Source organism: Xenopus laevis, chromosome 8S (genome assembly GCF_017654675.1).
Source record: "Xenopus laevis strain J_2021 chromosome 8S, Xenopus_laevis_v10.1, whole genome shotgun sequence".
Lineage (NCBI taxonomy): Eukaryota > Metazoa > Chordata > Amphibia > Anura > Pipidae > Xenopus > Xenopus laevis.
The window spans coordinates 33,598,878-33,617,712 of NC_054386.1; the positions used below are offsets into that span (position 1 = coordinate 33,598,878).

Genomic DNA, 18,835 nt, shown 5'->3' on the forward strand with positions numbered 1-18,835 from the left:
CCTCTACCCAACATTCCAGATCTTCTTTCTCAGGGTCCCATACGGCACCCATGCCCTTCCAACCTCAGGTTGACGGCGTGGGCGTTGAGACCGCGATCCTAAAGAAGAAAGGTTTTTCGAATGCCGTTATTCTCACCATGAGAGCGGCTCGCAAAACCTGTTTCTGCCAGGACCTACCATTGTGTATGGTCCACCTACCATCAATGGTGCCAGAGACATGAAGTAGACTTCCTCAGACTTTCCATTCCCAACCTGTTGGCCTTCCAAAGGCGACTGGCCTTACACTCGGATGTCAAGACCTTCATTCAGGGGGTGGCCCATGTTAAGTCTCCTGTACAGTCCCCAGTTCAGTCTTGGAATCTCTCCCTTGTACTTAGGTCCCTGCAACAATCTCCCTTTGAGCCCTTGTCTTCCATCTCTTTTCTTTGCTCACCTGGAAGACAGTTTTTCTGCTGCCCATCGCATCGGCTCGCAGGGTATCAGAGATTTTGGCTCTTTCCTGCAGGTGTCCCTTCCTTGCCTTTTACCATGCACTATTCCTTCCTTCCTCCCCAAGGTGGTTTCCACCTTTCATCTGAACCAGGAGATTACCATTCCAACCTTTTGCCCTTCTCATTCCAACCCTTAGGAGGTGGCCCTTCATTCCTCGGACCCCGTGCGGGCCCTCAAGTATTACCTGAGTGGAGGACATTCGCAAATCCGACTCTCTTTTTATCATTCCTACAGGGCCACCAAGGCAAACATTTCTTCTTGGATTAAGCAGGCTATTCAGTCAGCTTTGGTATGTCCCCACTGTTCCTGTGTCCCCCAAGCAGACCAAAGAGAAAAGGAGATTTTGTGTACTCACCATTAAATCTCTTTCTCTCCAGTCGATTGGGGGACACAGGACTTCACTCCCTGGTTGAGGCCTTCACTTGGGTTACTTGGACATGGTTCGTGTTTATTATTAACCTCCTGTTATGTTCTTTGATACGAACTGGTCTAGCTCCGCCTGGGAGCTGGGGTATAGCAGGAGTAGGAGGGACTAGTTTGTATTTGTTGTGTCCTGCCTCCTAGTGGTGCAAGCTATACCCACTGTTCCTGTGTCCCCCAAGCGACTTGAGAGAGAGACATTTAACGGTGAGTACACAAAATCATGCTCAGTGGGCTCTGTGCAGCTTTTGAGAAGCTAAGCTAAGGGGTTGTCACAAATTATCAAACCGAAAATAAGGTTGGCCTATAATATAAGGTGATGCTACAGGGCTGATTATTAAATTCTGATGCTAGTTGCAATGGTTTCTGTGCTGCCATGTAGAAATGATCTGTATTAATTACTCAGCCTTATTGTGACATTTATATTCTATATGTACTATATATTGTGAGTGGATCCCTAAGCTCAGTAAGTGACAGCAGCACAGAGCATGTGCAATGAATCAGCAGAAAATAAGATGGGGAGCTACTGGGGCATCCTTGGAGACACAGATCTTCCCCGCTAAAGGGCTGTTACAGAAGCCCAAAACATAATGTACAACATTTCTAGCTAATTCTTTATTTTAGCTTTAGTTCTCCTTTAAGATGCAGAGCACAGCAATTGCCACAGATAGAAGTGCTCTGTGCATGGGCACTAATGAGCACAAGTCACTGCAGACTTGGCAATCCCATCAAACTATATAGAACCTGAACACAAGAGGCCGGGCAAAGTGTGAAAGCCATGTTCAATAAGTGATAAAAGTACAGATTACAGGCAAAATGAATAAAGGGTATTAATGAAATGAAGTATTGAATAGCAGCCTTAGGGGGCGTATGAGTTGATCAAGTATGAGTTGTGCTAGTATATTCAAGGTCACTTTAATCCCCTATCAGGGAAGAAATTATTTACTCCCCTTTCAGTGTAATCGAATAACTAGTGGTCGACCCAGCAGATAAGCAGAACCCTCCTGCTCTTTCGAAAGGAGAGGGATCTATGTGGCAAGATTGTCATGTTGAGTAATTGGAAGTTGGAGGCAGCAATTTCAGCAGATCTCTCTCCCAGAAGGTTTTGTTGCAGTTCCAGGAAAAGTCAATAGCAGGGGGTTGTCCTCTGTAAATGAGCTGGATCCCGCATATGATATGTCTGCCTTGAAATGAGACTTTACAAAAACACACATTATTAGACTTCCCCTTTAAGATTATTGGGTTCTGATCTGTGGTTATGAATAATGTAGCTTAATGGGGGTTCCAGTTCTTCTGGATGGTATGATCCCCCTTTAATTGTGTTAAATACTTCAGTGATGTTATTCTCTCCATGTTTTCTCAATGATATTGTGATTGACAGGTGCTCGCCAACGTGGCATATATCATCATTGAATCCACAGAGGAAGGCACAACAGAATACGGGCTATGGAAAGATATCCTGTTCCTGGTGGACTTCCTGTGCTGCGGAGCCATCCTCTTCCCAGTTTTATGGTACGTCTGATTTGGGAAGGTTTATAGGTCTCTTCCTCTTAATGTGAATATGCCATCAAAACCTGTCTGTTTACCATATGTAAACTTTAAAAGGTATCACTACAGAGATTAACTGGCCCCTGCATTGTCTAAACCTCAAATTCAGACTAATCCTCTGCATTGTCCACACCTGTGATCCCCCTGCATTGTTCACACTTGTTCACACCCCTAAAACCCTGTAACTGTTCTACCTGAGACTCAGACTGAAACTGCCCACATTGTTCTCCTGTTCACACTCTATTCAAAATGCTAATGGGGCACCAGCACTGTGTCACTGTATGTAGTACATATTAGACTGGTCCTGATTCCTGTCTCCTGCTCTGTTCTGCCTTCCCTATGCTCCCTGTGTGTGTCATACTTTGGTATTTGTTCTGGGGGTTTGTTAGCAATTGAAAATTATTGTTAGTGGTCCCTAAGGTGTTTAATCATATGCTGGGTTACTGTATTAAACATAGGGGAGGAGGCATATGGATTTAAGGGTATGTCTTAATATGACTTTTTTCACATATGAGTGACATCCTTGCCCCCTGTCCTGCATTACCATTTCCCTCCTTACCATGATGGTTTTTAAATAAAGAGAGCAAGAAAGTGTACAACACTTTTTCATTTATATTACTGCCCCCTGTACCCAGGACCGCCATCAGAAATTGCAGGGCCCCATACAACAAAATTTCCTGGGCTGCACCCACCGCAAGCCCCACCTACAGGTCCGCCATAAAAAACATTTGTGGCCAGGGCCCCCCATTAAAAAATATTGGTGGCTAGGACCCCACATGAGAAAAAAAAATTGGTGGGCAAAATTGGTGGCCAGCCCCCCCCCCCCACATTATGAGAAAATTGGTGGCCAGGGCCCCTTAAACGTCCATGCCTTCCCGAAGTCAGCAGCTCTCAGACAGATGGGGGCCCGGCTAATCAAGTAAGTATGGCGTGGCTGGCCCTCCTTACCCTCCTACAACTCTCCCCCCTGTCCCCCCCTGATGGCTGCCCTGCCTGTACCTGTACCAGCAAGCTCAGCAGCCATCATAATGCCCCCAATCTTTACCTCTGTCAGCAGCAGCCAAAAATAAATCTGATCACATCATATTGCCCCCAAGTATTTATGTACCTGTGCCAGCGCCCAGCAGCAACAGCAAACATATGGGCCGAAAATCTGTACCTGGCTGTGCCAGCAGGAAGCTTCACACTTTACAGTAATAGAAAGAATGTCTTCAGTTCTGTGCAACTGTGCAAGGCTGAGAGCAGCGAGAGCTACACCAAGCAGCCCCCCAGCTCTCTGCCTCTCTCTAACATCACATCAGTGACGTCATTGACGCGTGTATGCACATCGCGGTTCACCACACAGAAGGAGCTATTACTTGCCGGCAAGAGGGAGAAGGGGAAGGAGATGGATTCCATCCAACTGGGTGACAATGATTACTGAAACAAATTATTAAATAAGCGCTTGAAAAAAAGTGCGCCCCTCAATGATGGCGCCCTAGACAGCCGCCTACTCTGCCTACCCCTAGTTCCCGCACTGATCCCTTCAGTGAGCACCAACCATTTGGTTTTTTGGTGTGCTATTAATGTGGACATCGTCTTGCGGTAACTGGTGTGGTTTAAAGTGGGTGTGGTCTAAAAACAGGGAGTGGCTAACACTGGCATCCGTTATCGGCCCTCCACCATGTAGATTGAAAAAATTCCGGCCCTCTGTACCATCGAAGTTGGACAGCACTGCTCTAGGGCATTTCTTGGTATTCTTTGCCCTTTAATCTCATGGTTTTCTTTTGTTCTTTTGCACTCTGATTTTCAATTCTGCTTTCTTACAGTCCCCCAGTCACAGTTTTATCATTATATACTCCTGTTTGCATCAAGGGAGACCTGACTGTGTCTTGGCTTGACACAAACACACCAACACCACTCGCAACTGTGGACACAACTGTTGGGTCTATCTTGGGTTGTGAGTGGTCTAGGTGTATGGAAGGTATCCTTTGCACAAAGATGGATTCCTCTGTGCATCTCCAGGCTACATTTATAATCACTGGTAAAAATTAGGGATGCACCGAATCCACTATTTTGGATTCGGCCAAACCCCCTGAATCCTTCGCAAAAGTTTCGCCCGAATACCAAACGGAATCCTAATTTACATATGCAAATTTGGGGTTGGAAGGGGAAAACATTTTTTACTTCCTTGTTTTGTGACAAAAAGTCACGTGATTTTCTCCCCGCCCCTAATTTGCATACGCAAATTAGGATTCCGTTCGGCCAGGGAGAAGGATTCGGCTGAACTCGAATCCTGTGAAAAAGGCCGAATCCCGAAACGAATCCTGGATTCGGTGCATCCCTAGTAAAAATGGGCAGAAACTTCTGGAATTCCCTAATTTTATATTTCTCAATGCTTTGTGTCTGCCAACAGGTCCATCAGGCATCTACAGGAGGCTTCTGCCACAGATGGAAAAGGTAAGTCTCCAGTTTTATTGTAATGCAAATAGTCTGGGTCTATAAAATTCCTAGAAATTTTTGGATAGAACTTGTGTATATGTCCAGTTTTGCTTTGATGCTCCAGACTTCATCCTCTAGGACAGTGGTCCCCCGGAAGCCACAGTCAAATGTAAAAAGACTAGGGGAGCAACACAAGCCTAAAAAAAAGTTCCTGGGGGTGCCAAATAAGGGCTGTTTGGTAGCCCTAAGTGAATTGGCAGCCTACAGAAGGCTCTATTTGGCCATAAACTAGGTTTCTATGCAACCAAAACTTGCATCCAAGCCAGGAATTGAAAAATAAGCACCTGCTTTGAGGCCACTGGGAGCAACATGTTGGGAACCACTGCTCTAGTATATGAGTGCAGTTGTGCACCTTCACCACCAGATAGCAGTAGTGGTGAAGCAAGTAACATGATGTCCTCCCTAACCTGTGCAATGCCGAGACAAGTAACTATTTATTTCCTGTAGGGATGCACCGAATCCACTATTTTGGATTCGGCCGAACCCCCAAATCCTTTGTGAAAGATTCGGCTGAATACAGAACTGAATCCGCAATTCAGAACTGAATTGCATATGCAAATTAGGGGTGGGAAGTGGAAACAATTTTTACTTCCTTGTTTTGTGACAAAAAGTCACGCGATTTCACCCCCACCCCTAATTTGCATATGCAAATTAGGATTCGGTTCGGCCGGGCAGAAGGATTCGGCTGAATCCTGCTGAAAAAGGCAGAATCCTGGCCGAATCATGAACCGAATCCTGGATTCGGTGCATCCCTAACTTCCAGGCAGTTATATAGCGTTGGCACATTACAGAGATTGTGCATTATTCACATCAGTTCCTGCCCCAGTCCCAGTGGAGCTTAAAATCTAAGGTCCCTTAGACACATCAACACACACAGTAAAGGCATTTTTACTGGGTGCCAGTTAACCTGCCTGTATATTTTGGACTGTGTTTGCAAATAAACTACCTGGAGGAAAAACGTGCAAAGATGGAGAGAACATAATCAGCCTTGCAGATAGTGCCCTGGCTGGAATGAAACCTAGGACCCCAGCACTGCAAGGCAGCAAAGACTATAACATTTCACTCAAACAAAAACAAGGCAAAATATGAATATTTTGCTGAAAAGTGCTATTGTCATGCACTAAACTTTGCTCCGTGTTGTGTATGGTAGGCACTGGATATTGCAGGACATGTCACCACTGCAGGTCTGTCTGATAAAAGCTAAATATTTCAGCACACCCTGCTATTCAAGATAGAGGTACCATGCTCTCAGAAAGGCAGGTGCCAATATAGACATACATAAACCTACTAGCACAGGTATTAAGTAACTGGTCTGCAAATGAGGCTTAAATGCTTCAGACAGACTGTAGTGTAGCAGGTGCTAGAGAAACTCTTATTGGCTGCACTCACAGTAGCAGGCTGCAATTGGGGGGGGGGCAGGTGGGAGTCCCCAATTGCAGTCTAGGGTCAGGTGGAATTGACTCATGCATGACTGAGCATGTTTGGTCATAATGGAGTGTAACCCTTGGACAGGGTTCAAGACTGAAAGTGGGCTAATAAACCTCTATATTTGTATTTATATATGTGAAGAAGGTGCTATATTGTTTTTCTTAAGACCGTACAGTATGAGGGTATAGCTTATTGTGTGCCCAGAACATTCCTTCTCTGTATATTTGTATTTATACATATGGGAGGAGGGGAGTGCCATATTGTTTCCCTTAGACAGTACAGTATGAGGGTATAGCTTATTGTGTGCCCAGAACATTCCTTCTCTGTATATTTGTATTTATTCACCCAATATGCTGCCAAAATTCTTATTCACTCATCATTGTCATCATATCACTTCTAGACTACTGTAACTCTCTTTTAGTTGGCCTTCCCCTCCAGAGACTGTCACCTCTCCAGTCCATAATGAACACTGCCACAAGGCTCATAAACCTCAGCAACCGCTCCTCCTCTGTCATGCCACTCTGCCAATCCCTACACTGGCTTCCACTACCTTTCATAATAAAATTCAAATTAATGACCCTACATCTCTAATCTCATCTCTATATACTCACCCAACCACTTGCTACACTCCTCTATTGACCTGCTACTCAACTCTTCTCTCATTACCTCCTCACATGCTCGCATTCAAGACTTTGCAAGGGCTGCACCCCTCCTCTGGAACTCTTTCCCATGGTCTTCTCCCAACCTTTCTGCTTTTAAAAGATCTCTTAAAACACACCTTTAGAGAAGCCTACCCTCACTCTGCTTAACTACCAAATGCAATACCACATACAGTACTACATGTCTCACTTAATTCTGATCTAATTCTAAGACACTTCCACACCTTGTGTCTTATTCCCTTCCCTTTAGATTGTAAGCTCTTTTGCGCATGGCCTTCCTCACCATTTGTACCGTATTGGTTGTGATATATGTAACTCCATATGTTCTATGTATGTAATTCATGTGATTTAGTTGTATAAACACATTTACTTTATAGCGCTGCGAAATATGCTGGCGCTATATAAATAAATGTTAATAATAATACATATGGGAGGAGAGAGGTGCAGTACAGTATGAGGGTACAGCTTATTGTGTGCCCATAACATTCCTTCTCTGTATATTTGTATATATATAATATAATGCTAAGGAATGCAGAAGAGCTGACTGATGCTGCACAGCCTGTAGGCCATACCTGTGTCTCCTGCTTTAAACCTGAACCCCTCCATAGCAATTCCATGGACCTCTAGCCAACCCTTTGAGCCCTTATACATGTGCTTGCCATTACCTGTGATCCCGATGATACTTAGATGCATCAGAAGGTCAGTGCTCCAGATAATTACCTGGCCACAGCCTACACTTGCAGTAAAGATATAGAGATGGTGCTTCTGCTCTGTAAGTGCCTGATTTTAGCCCTGTCAATAAAGGATCTTCCCTGGCAAATCCAGCAAATTGCGTTGTGACTTATTCCCACCCACCATTCATCTCGGCATTCAAAAGGCAGGTTATCGGCTCCATGTGCTGCAGTGAGTGGCTTCCCATGATGCACCAGTCCATAGTAAAATCAGTGGGCAATCTGGAGTGATGCCAGTCCTAATTCATCCTGCTCAATTGCTCTGCACTAATTTATCCGTTATATGGAGCTTCAGATGCCCCCTCCACATATCTGGGGCAGAATATCAGCCTGGGTAACTTCTGTTGAGTTGTCTCTGCACATTAATGTCCCATTCATTTCTTAGCCACCTTTGCATGGCAGTCGATGGGCTAAACAGTACCTGTCCATAAGCTCTGTGCTTTCATTTCCATTTAACCCTTCTGCTGCCACTGAGGCAGCAGTACAGATTGTACTTTTCTAGCTACACATTGCATCCGTTTATGACTGAGCATGAATTCTGATTGCGAGCGGCTCTAATCCTGTAAGTGCAGCACAGCAGCATCAGGAGTAATTATCTAGCAGGCCCCTCCTTAGTAAAACTGAACCGCCGCCAGTTATTGCTATTAGCTAGACTGCCCTCCCTGGGCCCTGTGATTCAGGGGAACCTGAGAGAAGGAAAGGCCTAATAATAGGCCACAGGGGGGTGATTGATTCTGGCTGTATTCGGTCTTGTCTCTGGTGGACTGGAAGTTCCCTGAGTACATTTATATGTAAAAGTAGGAGCCATCTTTCTTGGAATTATGCTTTCCAAAAGAGTCTCTAAAGGAATTTTATAGATAGATAGATAGATAGATAGATAGATAGATAGATAGATAGATAGATAGATAGATAGATAGATAGATAAGGAATGTTCGAGGCACACAAGCTACACCCTCATACTGTACTGTTTAAAGTGGACCTGTCACCCAGACACAAAAATCTGTATAATGAAAGCCCTTTTCAAATTAAACCTGAAATCCAATTTCTATTTTTTTTATTAAAGCATTCATAGCTGTTGTAAGCTCATTTAAAAAACTCAGCTGTCAATCAAATATTGTCTGCCCCTCCTCTATGCCTTAGGCAGACAATTACTTTCACTTTCCATTCAGAACTTCCTAGATGTCACTGCTCTCCACACATTCCCCCAGTTCTCTTCACTATTAAATTGTGTAGCCAGGGCATGGGGATGGACATTGGGTCCCCCATTCTGGTGCACAAATAAGATTCTGAGATGATACAAGGCTTGCCTTATTAACAGTGTCCACAAAATGGACACTGTTATTAAAGTTCATTTTGCTTGACTAATGTGATAAAATAGAATTTTGAATCATTTTTTTTGGGCGACGGGTCTCCTTTAAGGGAATCAATATGGCTCCTCCCATATGTATAAATACAAATATACAGAGAAGGAATGTTCTGGGCACACAATGAGCTACAACATCATACTGTAATGTAATTTCCTACCCATATGTATAAATTCATACAGAAGGAATGATTCGCTCAAAAGAGAGAGAGAGAGAGAGAGAGAGAGAGAGAGAGAGAGAGAGATATGCACCTTACTATAAATAGAATGTTTTGCCCATATCCCCAGATGGTGAGCACAGTGAGACTCCCCAGCATTGGTGGACTGAGTCCATGTTGACTAATGCCTTCCCAGTACATACACACCTCTCTCCATCACAGCTCTGTTTGTGCTCCGTGTGTAATTAATAATGCGTGTTTAGGTAGCAGAGCTACTTCCCCACATACCTCTCCCATGGTCTGTCTTTATAAGGGCTTGGGGCAGCACTCCTGGCTTCTCTGCGGTGGCACGTACACAAGGTATGTTTACGGAAGCAAACAAAAGACCAGCCCTGGTGTTAATCAGACCCCAACCTGGCAATTTTAGGCTAGGTCCAGATGATTTATAACACTGCGCTCTTCATGTCTTTTCAACAACGGACAATGTCGCACAAAATTACGCTTTTCGCCACCGAAATCCGCCGCATATGTCTGCACCCAAGTGAAAACAATGCTTCTGGGTGAAGGAGAACAATATGGCACCTCCCTCCCATATGTATAAGTACAAATACACAGAGAAGGCATGTTCTGGGAAGATCGTTGGCTATACACTCTCTGTATAAGGAAGGGAAATCCTACAGTATTAATATTCACTGGTATTTTTAAGCACTACTTGATTTTTCCATTGGGGGCTGACATTCATAAATTGTTGCCCTGAAGGATGTATGAGTTTTTCAGGAAGGGTAATGCTTCTACCCCCACAAAAATGTTGAATGCGCAAAGGGCACTAAATCCATCACATTTATTTGGGACAGATTTTGCTTCATTTCTGGATTACTCAGCAGCAACTGTGCAAAGGCAGGCAGAGGTTAAAGACAAAGTAGTCTATATTTAGGTTGTATACAATGGGCAGGGCACTGTCCTAACACGCAGGGAATTGATGTGAGCACTGGGGCTAGGATATACACAGAGGGGATCCCAGCACAGGGAAAGCATCTCATCTGATGCACAGCAGATGCTTTTCTGTCTTTAGGAAGCCTCTCTGGAAATAACGGGGCTTATGCACCATGCCCCCAACTGTGTGTGTGACTCCTGCACCAAGGTTCGGATTCTCATCTGCCCACTTCCCAGCATTACTCCATTTACTCCTACACTTGTCGGGCTTTTCATTGTTGGCTTATTGTTGGGGTGACTGTGCTGAGAGCAGTAGGCAGGACAGAGGAAGTAGCGCAGGAGCCAGTGTGTATACACAAGCCAATCTTACAATAATATGAGCGGATCATGTTCACTTTTTCAGCCCGGTGAAAGATTGTTTGTTTCCATTCTCCCAATCTAAATTCTCTCACTGGCTTCTGGTTTGTGTAATAGCTCATTTAGCCCTGCTTTCCTAATCCTTCCCTGGCTCCTGGATTTCCAGTCTCATCCCTCTCTCCTGATTGCCTCATTCCTCACTTGCTCCTGGCTCTCTAATCTCATCCCTCACTCTGTGCTCTCTAATTTCATCCCTCGCTCATTGCTCTCTAATCTCATCCCTCGCTCCTGGCCGTCTAATCTCATCCCTCGCTCCTGGCCATCTAATCTCATCCCTCGCTCCTGGCCGTCTAATCTTCCTCCAGATACTTGCTTTATAATCTCTCCCTGGCTTTATAATCTAATTTTTAGTTCTTTTGTTAGTTTATGGCTCTTTAAGGCTGCTGCCACAATAAGATGAATCTCGGCCTGCATTTATCTGATCAGCCACAATACAGTGGTGTGAAAAACTATTTGCCCCCTTCCTGATTTCTTATTCTTTTGCATGTTTGTCACACTTAAATGTTTCTGCTCATCAAAAACCGTTAGTCAAAGATAACATAATTGAACACAAAATGCAGTTTTTAAATGAAGGTTTACGTTATTAAGGGAGAAAAAAAACTCCAAATCTACATGGGCCTGTGTGAAAAAGTGATTGCCCCCCTTGTTAAAAAATAACTTAACTGTGGTTTATCACACCTGAGTTCAATTTCAAAGGTTATAAAGCCATTTCTAAAGCTTTGGGACTCCAGCGAACCACAGTGAGAGCCATTATCCACAAATGGCAAAAACATGGAACAGTGGTGAACCTTCCCAGGAGTGGCCGGCCGACCAAAATTACCCCAAGAGCGCAGAGACAACTCATCCGAGAGGCCACAAAAGACCCCAGGACAACATCTAAAGAACTGCAGGCCTTACTTGCCTCAATTAAGGTCAGTGTTCACGACTCCACCATAAGAAAGAGACTGGACAAAAACGGCCTGCATGGCAGATTTCCAAGGCACAAACCACTTTTAAGCAAAAAGAACATTAAGGCTCGTCTCAATTTTGCTAAAAAACATCTCAATGATTGCCAAGACTTTTGGGAAAATACCTTGTGGACCGACGAGAACAAAGTTGAACTTTTTGGAAGGTGCGCGTCCCGTTACATCTGGCAGCATTTCAGAAAAAGAACATCATACCAACAGTAAAATATGGTGGTGGTGGTAGTGTGATGGTCTGGGGTTGTTTTGCTGCTTCAGGACCTGGAAGACTTGCTGTGATAGATGGAACCATGAATTCTACTGTCTACCAAAAAATCCTGAAGGAGAATGTCCGGCCATGTGTTCGTCAACTCAAGCTGAAGCGATCTTGGGTGCTGCAGCAGGACAATGACCCAAAACACACCAGCAAATCCACCTCTGAATGGCTGAAGAAAAACAAAATGAAGACTTTGGAGTGGCCTAGTCAAAGTCCTGACCTGAATCCTATTGAGATGTTGTGGCATGACCTTAAAAAGGCGGTTCATGCTAGAAAACCCTCAAATAAAGCTGAATTACAACAATTCTGCAAAGATGAGTGGGCCAAAATTCCTCCAGAGCGCTGTAAAAGACTCGTTGCAAGTTATCGCAAACGCTTGATTGCAGTTATTGCTGCTAAGGGTGGCCCAACCAGTTATTAGGTTCAGGGGGCAATTACTTTTTCACACAGGTTTGGATTTCTTTTCTCCCTAAATAATAAAAACCCATTTAAAACACTCATTTAAAAACTGCATTTTGTGTTTACTTGTGTTATCTTTGACTAATAGTTAAATGTGTTTGATGATCAGAAACATTTTGTGTGACAAACATGCAAAAGAATAAGAAATCAGGAAGGGGGCAAATAGTTTTTCACACCACTGTACTTGCCTCAGCTTACCCTTGTGAGTGTGAGTGAGTGCATTTTGGCACCAAAATCTACTCTGTTTGCTTGCACATGGGCCATCACCATGGCTCCAAGTGCAGTCATAAGGGTAGGCCAAGGCAAGCATAGGCGTGGATAAACACAGGCCTAGAATCAGTCTTATGTAGAAGCCACCTTGTGAGTGAGTTACAAGCCAGAGGGGAAGGATCAAGAAATTAGATTTCCAGGGAGAGAATCCGCCTAATTTGTCTGTAGCCTAATTTCTCCCCAGGTCCTGGCCCTCTAGCCTCTCCCTCTGACCCTGACCCTCTATTCTCTACATTTTATGACTTATCCTGGTCTCTGGGGCTCAGAGCACATATAGCACATCTACCAGTCTGAAGAATCACCCAAAAAATTATCCTGCTGTCCCCATCTGTCTGCTTTTCACCCGCTCCAAAAGCACACAGTGACTTCACCTGTATGGCTTAATTGTTTGGGTGACATAGAACGTCTACGTGCAAAATGGCTTGAAATGCTGAAAATTAGGTATAGGAATTCTGGTTCTCATTGCATATAGTAACCGGAAAGCAAGAACTAATTCCAACAGCCCATGACCCTCTGTTCTTTAAGGGTTTTTAATCCAAAAAAAACAAAATAGTGAATAATGAAAGAAATTCAGCCATTCTTTCCTTTTAAAACTTTTATTTGGTTTGGTTTCCGCAGCCGCAATCAACTTGGCGAAGCTCAAGCTCTTCAAACATTACTATGTCATGGTAAGTCTCCTTATATGTATGGGCTCTTTGCCCTTGGACAGAGAAGAACATTACCATGAATCAGCTGGCCAGCCTTGACCCGCTTCTGTCCCGCCACACAAGGGCAGCGCTAATGCATCCAGTCCTGCAGTCCCCAGCTAATTTAGAGCAGTTAGACTGAGAGGCCATTGGCTGGTGCAGTAATTGCACTGCACTGATCTATTACAGTGAGGCCAGTGGGTGCTTGAAATCAGCCATAATAAGCAGCAACTCACGCAGCAATCTATTAAGTGGTGCCATAAATTCCTCTCAGCGAGATTAATCCCAGATCGTCTGGCCCTCATGTGCTTCACTTGAGATGGTAAGTGGCTCTCTGACAGGCAGCGGGAGGGGCCAGTCTGTACTGTATACGGCACAAATATGGGGTAGTTGAAAAGCTTGAACCCCACTGGCTGATGTAAAGATCCATCACCTTACTGTATAATTTCTCTAATGCACCCTTTTCTTTACCAAGAATGATGCCATCCATCTTAACCTATCCCGGGCCCAAAATTTGCCTGCAACCCCCTTGACAATAATCACTGATAAAATTAAGGACTTTAGTTGTGAAAATCCAATATTTTTCCAAGGTCAGGTTCTAGCCAGAAAGAGATTTCTTTAGAAATGTGTAATGATTGTTCTTGATCTCCGAATTTCTCAAACGCCCCCCTTTCCTTTTCTCTTCCCTCCAGATTGTTTGCTTCATTTACTTCACCCGAATCATCGCCATGTTCATCAGGTTTGCCATTCCCTTCAAGTGGAAGTGGATGTACCAGGTAAATTAGATGTAAATTGCCTGACTTAAAGGAACAGTAACACCAAAAAATGAAAACGCTTTAAAGTACTTAAAATATAATGTACGGTTTCCCTGTACTGGTAAAATTGGTGTTATCCAGAAAGCTCCGTATTATGAATGGCTGTCTCCCATAGACTCTATTATAATGAAATAATCCAAAGTTTTAAAAATGATTTCCCTTTTCTCTGTAATAATAAATCAGTAGCTTGTACTTGATTCCAACTAAGATATAATTAATCCTTATCAGAAGCAAAACCAGCCTATTGGGCTTATTTAATGTCTGCATGATTTTCTAGTATACTTGAGGTATGAAGATCCAGATTATGGGAAGATGCGTTATCCAGAAAACTTCTGGTCCTGAGCATACTGGATAATAGGTCCCATACCTGTTCTGTACTGTACTATACTATACTAAACAAGCTGCTTTGTAGCCATGGGGGCAGCCATTCAAGGATCAGGTTACATAGCAGAGAACAGATGCATTCTGCAGAATACCAATGTATTAAAGGAACGCTAACACTAAAAAATTAAAACTATAGTTCATATAAACAAGCTGCTGTGTAGCAATGGAAAACATTGAAAAATGGCTATATGGCACATGTTAAATACTGGATAACAATATGTTCTACAGAGATTATCTGCTGTGTAAAGGTGCCCATACACTGAGAGATCCGCTCTTTTGGCAATGTTGCCAAACGAGCGGATCTCCCTCCGATATGCCCACCTTGAGGTGGGCAATACCGGGCTGATCCGATCGTGGGCCCTACGGCCCAACGATCCGATCCTAACGATGCCTAACGGGCGGTCGGATCGCGGGACTGCATCAACGAATAGATGCGGCTGCGATCCGACGGGTTTTTTTGTCCCATCCGATCGAGATCTGGCAGACTTTCGGCCAGATCTCGATCGGTGAAGCCCGTCGGGGGGGCCCCATACACGGGCCAATAAGCTGCCGACACGGTCTGTCGGCAGCTTTTAATGGCCCGTGTATGGCCACCTTAACCTGAGCCTTTTCTCCTTTGAATAGCTGTTCCATTGCTACACAGATGCTTATTTATATAAACAATAGTAGTGTTTCTGAAGCAAACAGATGTTTTACCAGTGCTGGGCAACACTGCATTATATTTTTATTACTTTAAAACACTTTCATTTGTTGATGTTACTGTTCCTTTAAATTACAGAGCTTATCTGCTCAGTAACCTGTGCCCTTTCTCCCTTTTTCAGCCTATATGGCTGCTCCCATGGCTACACACCAGCTTATTTATATAAACTATAGTAGTGTTTCTATAGCAAACGCAATTTATACCAATGCAGGGCAACAGTGCATTATATTTAAATGACGGTACGAAATACTTTTATTTTTTGGTGCTACTGTTACTTTAACATGTAGTCACATCACTGATCAATACACGGGTGTAACTCTTGGGTTGTTGTCTACAGCTCTTGGACGAAGTTGCCACATTTATATTCTTCGTATTGACCGGCTATAAGTTCCGCCCTGCGTCCGACAACCCGTATCTGCAGCTTCCTCAGGATGATGATGAGGACGACCTGGAAATGGAAGCAGTGTGAGTAGAAATATATGATAAGGCATTTTGTTGTCCACTCTCATTTGTTCAACTTTCAGTTAGCTTTCAGTATGATGTAGAGAGTGATATTCTGAGACGATTTGCAATTGGTTTTCATTTTCTTTTATTTGTGGTTTGTCAGTTATTTAGCTTTTTATTCAGAAGCTCTCCAGTTTGCAATTTCAACCATCTGGTTGCTAGGGTCCACATTACCCTAGCAACCATGCATTGATTTGAATAGAAGAGGCCTGAATACATAAAGGAGTAATAAAAATAGCAATAACAATACATTTGTAGCCTTACAGAGCATTTGTTTTTTCAGATGGGGTCAGTGACCCCCAGTTGAAAGCTGGAAAGTGTCAGGAAAGAAGAAGGCAAATAATGCAAACACTATATAAGAAATAAATAATGAAGACCAATTAAAAAGTTGCTTAGAACTGGCCATTCCCATTTGCCAAGATATTTGCACACACAGGGATTTCAGTAAATAACTGCTGTAAATTCCATATATTTATGGTTCAGAAATCAACGGGGTGGTCTACCAAGCCAGGACTATAAAGCATTCACATCTTAAGTCAAATGAAAGATAAATGAAAGTGTAAGTACTGCTAAAATGGAACACACCCACAGTTACCATCTAATAAATGCTATCCTATATTACTGTATGGCCATAGGAATGGAGTAGCCTTTTACCAGGTATGTAGCGTCCCTAATATGCTGTCATATCCAATCAAAATACTGCTATGAAAAATTGCAACTGCCAATTACAATGCTGCTTTTACACAGGCCAGATTAGTATAGGGGTTAAAGACAAGCACTGATGTTGCCCATATTTCTGAATACGAATAAACATATATAAATTATACAGGTATACATCCATTATCCAGAAAGCTCCGAATTATGGAATGGTCGTCTCCCATAGACTCCATTTTATCCAAATAATCCAAATTTTTTTAAATGATTTTCTTTTTCTCTGTGATAATAAAACAGTAGCTTGTACTTGATCCCAACTAAGATATAATTAATCCTTATTGGAAGCAAAACCAGCCTATTGGGTTTATTTAATGTTTACATGACTATTTAGTATACTAGCATGAAGATCCAAATGACAGATCCTTTTCCGGAACACCCCATGTCCTGAGCCTTCTGGATAACAGATTCCATACATGTATATGGATTTCAGTGCCTATGGAAAAAGATAGGGGCAACTGTTAGCAAGTCAGCATAAGGGCAGAGGCATGTGCCCTAACTTGGGATTCTGTTTTCTGTCCAAGCAGTCACATGTGTTCCTGTATAGTCTGACTGTGCAATCTGTTCTCTGGAGATGGGCCCTGAATACAATTGTGTTTGCTTGCATGTATACACTGACCACTGCCAATTCTCCTTTCAGCCTTCAATAATGATATTTAGCCCCCCCCCTCCTCCGGCCTTGTGCCTTTCGTCGACCAGAATAATAATTTTTTCCCTCCATAAATCTAAATGGGAGATGGGAAAGTAAACATTTCTCCAAGATGGGATGTTATCTAGTAACATCCGCACATCTATGTTTAAATATTTAGGCACCTCGGTGGAAACTATCATTTTTTTGATAGGTCCAATTTATTTTTTTCCCCTGGAAGGAATATTTTCCTGTATTTCAGGCGGCCCCCCGATGTTCCTTTATAAAGCTTTAAAGGGGTGGTTCGACTTTAGGTTAACTTTTAGTATGCTAATTCTAACGGTGGCTCGTTTGGCAAGGTCACCAAACGAGCAGATCTTTCCCGGGATATTCCCACCAATGGCAGGGCGATATCTGATTCATTTAAATGTTCGGCCCTAGGGAATGGGCATCCACGGGTTGTAGGACCGCATTAACTAGCTGATGAAAAATCAAACCTCCCCGATCAAAATCTTGCCCATATATTGATTGGGGAGACCCGTCCAAAGTCCCCATACAATGTCAGATAATCTGCTGAATTGATCTAAAGGACTGATATCTGCATCTTTAATCTGACCGTGTATGGCCACCTTAAGCAACTATTCCATTGGCCTTCATTTTTTTATTTAATAGTTTTTGAGTTATTTGCCTTCTTCTTCTGTCTCTTTCCATTTCTCAAATGCTCTGTAAGGCTTTCTATTCAGTCGCTCTCCTGTTAATATTCCAATCTCTCACTGAAATCAGTGCATGGGTGCCAGGGTAATTTGAACCCTAGCAACCAGATTGCTGAAATTGCAAACTGGAGAGCTGCTGAATAAAAAGATAAATAACTCAAAAACCACAAATAGTAAAAAATGAAAACCAGTTGCAAGTTGTCTCTGATGATCCCTCTTTACATCAAACTAAACGTTCATTTAAAGGTGAAAACCCCATTTAAATCTAAAACTTTAAACATTTCAAGGGCTTTAATGGAAACGGGCATATGGGAACTTGCAGCCAATCGGTGAACTTGTCCGTTTGTGCTTCTCGCATCCTCATCAACCACTTCTGGTAGGTTTGCAGGCTGTTGGTGGAGCTGCCTCGTGGGGCCATGGGGGATAAATGGCCCTTTACACTAGTTGAAGACTGACTTTGTCTTAAAATAAAGCTCATGGCCCTTTTTGCCCACAGCCTTCGTGTAGAACTTTAGTGGGTTTGCATTTTGCACCCATCTCCCCAGGTAGTACAGAGCAAGCTATTTTTATGTCTGACTAATTCACCTACAATGACAGCATAGACCAGGGCTGTCCAACTGGCGGCCCGAGGGCCCCCCTTATGTGGCCCTCCACATCAAAGTCTGCCTGATGTGTCTTTTTACCATATGTAACCTTTAAAAGGTATCACTACAGAGATTAACTGGCCCCTGCATTGTCTAAACCTCAAATTCAGACTGATCCCCCTGTATTGTTCACACTTGTGACACCTCTATTGTTCACTCCCCTAAAGGCCTGTACTGTTCACACCTGAGACCCAGACTGAAACCGGCCATATTGTTCTCCTGTTCACACTTTGTACAAAATGCTAATGGGGCACCAGCACTGTGTCACTGTATGTAGTACATTTTAGAGTGGTACGTCACCTGACTAAAGAGGTATGCCCCCGAAACATTGTAACCTTTTGGCTTGACATTAAACACGGGTATTAACCCTTAAGCAGAAAACGTGTGCTGGAGTATTTCGTTCGGTCTCCATATGCTTTAGGCATAAGGTTATAGGTTGTGTTACTGTGTCATATACCCCCATACAATTGTTA

At 43.3% G+C, this 18,835-nt stretch overlaps 1 protein-coding gene across 1 annotated transcript in view; it reads left to right on the plus strand.

The window, feature by feature from the left end:
* The window catches only part of gpr107.S (G protein-coupled receptor 107 S homeolog), a 50,671-nt gene that overhangs the window by 30,291 nt on the left and 1,545 nt on the right, over nucleotides 1-18,835 (plus strand). The window contains 5 exon segments of the mRNA NM_001094924.1: nucleotides 2,294-2,424; nucleotides 4,856-4,899; nucleotides 13,196-13,245; nucleotides 13,956-14,039; nucleotides 15,500-15,627. Of these exon segments, the coding sequence (NP_001088393.1) occupies nucleotides 2,294-2,424; nucleotides 4,856-4,899; nucleotides 13,196-13,245; nucleotides 13,956-14,039; nucleotides 15,500-15,627 (437 nt within the window).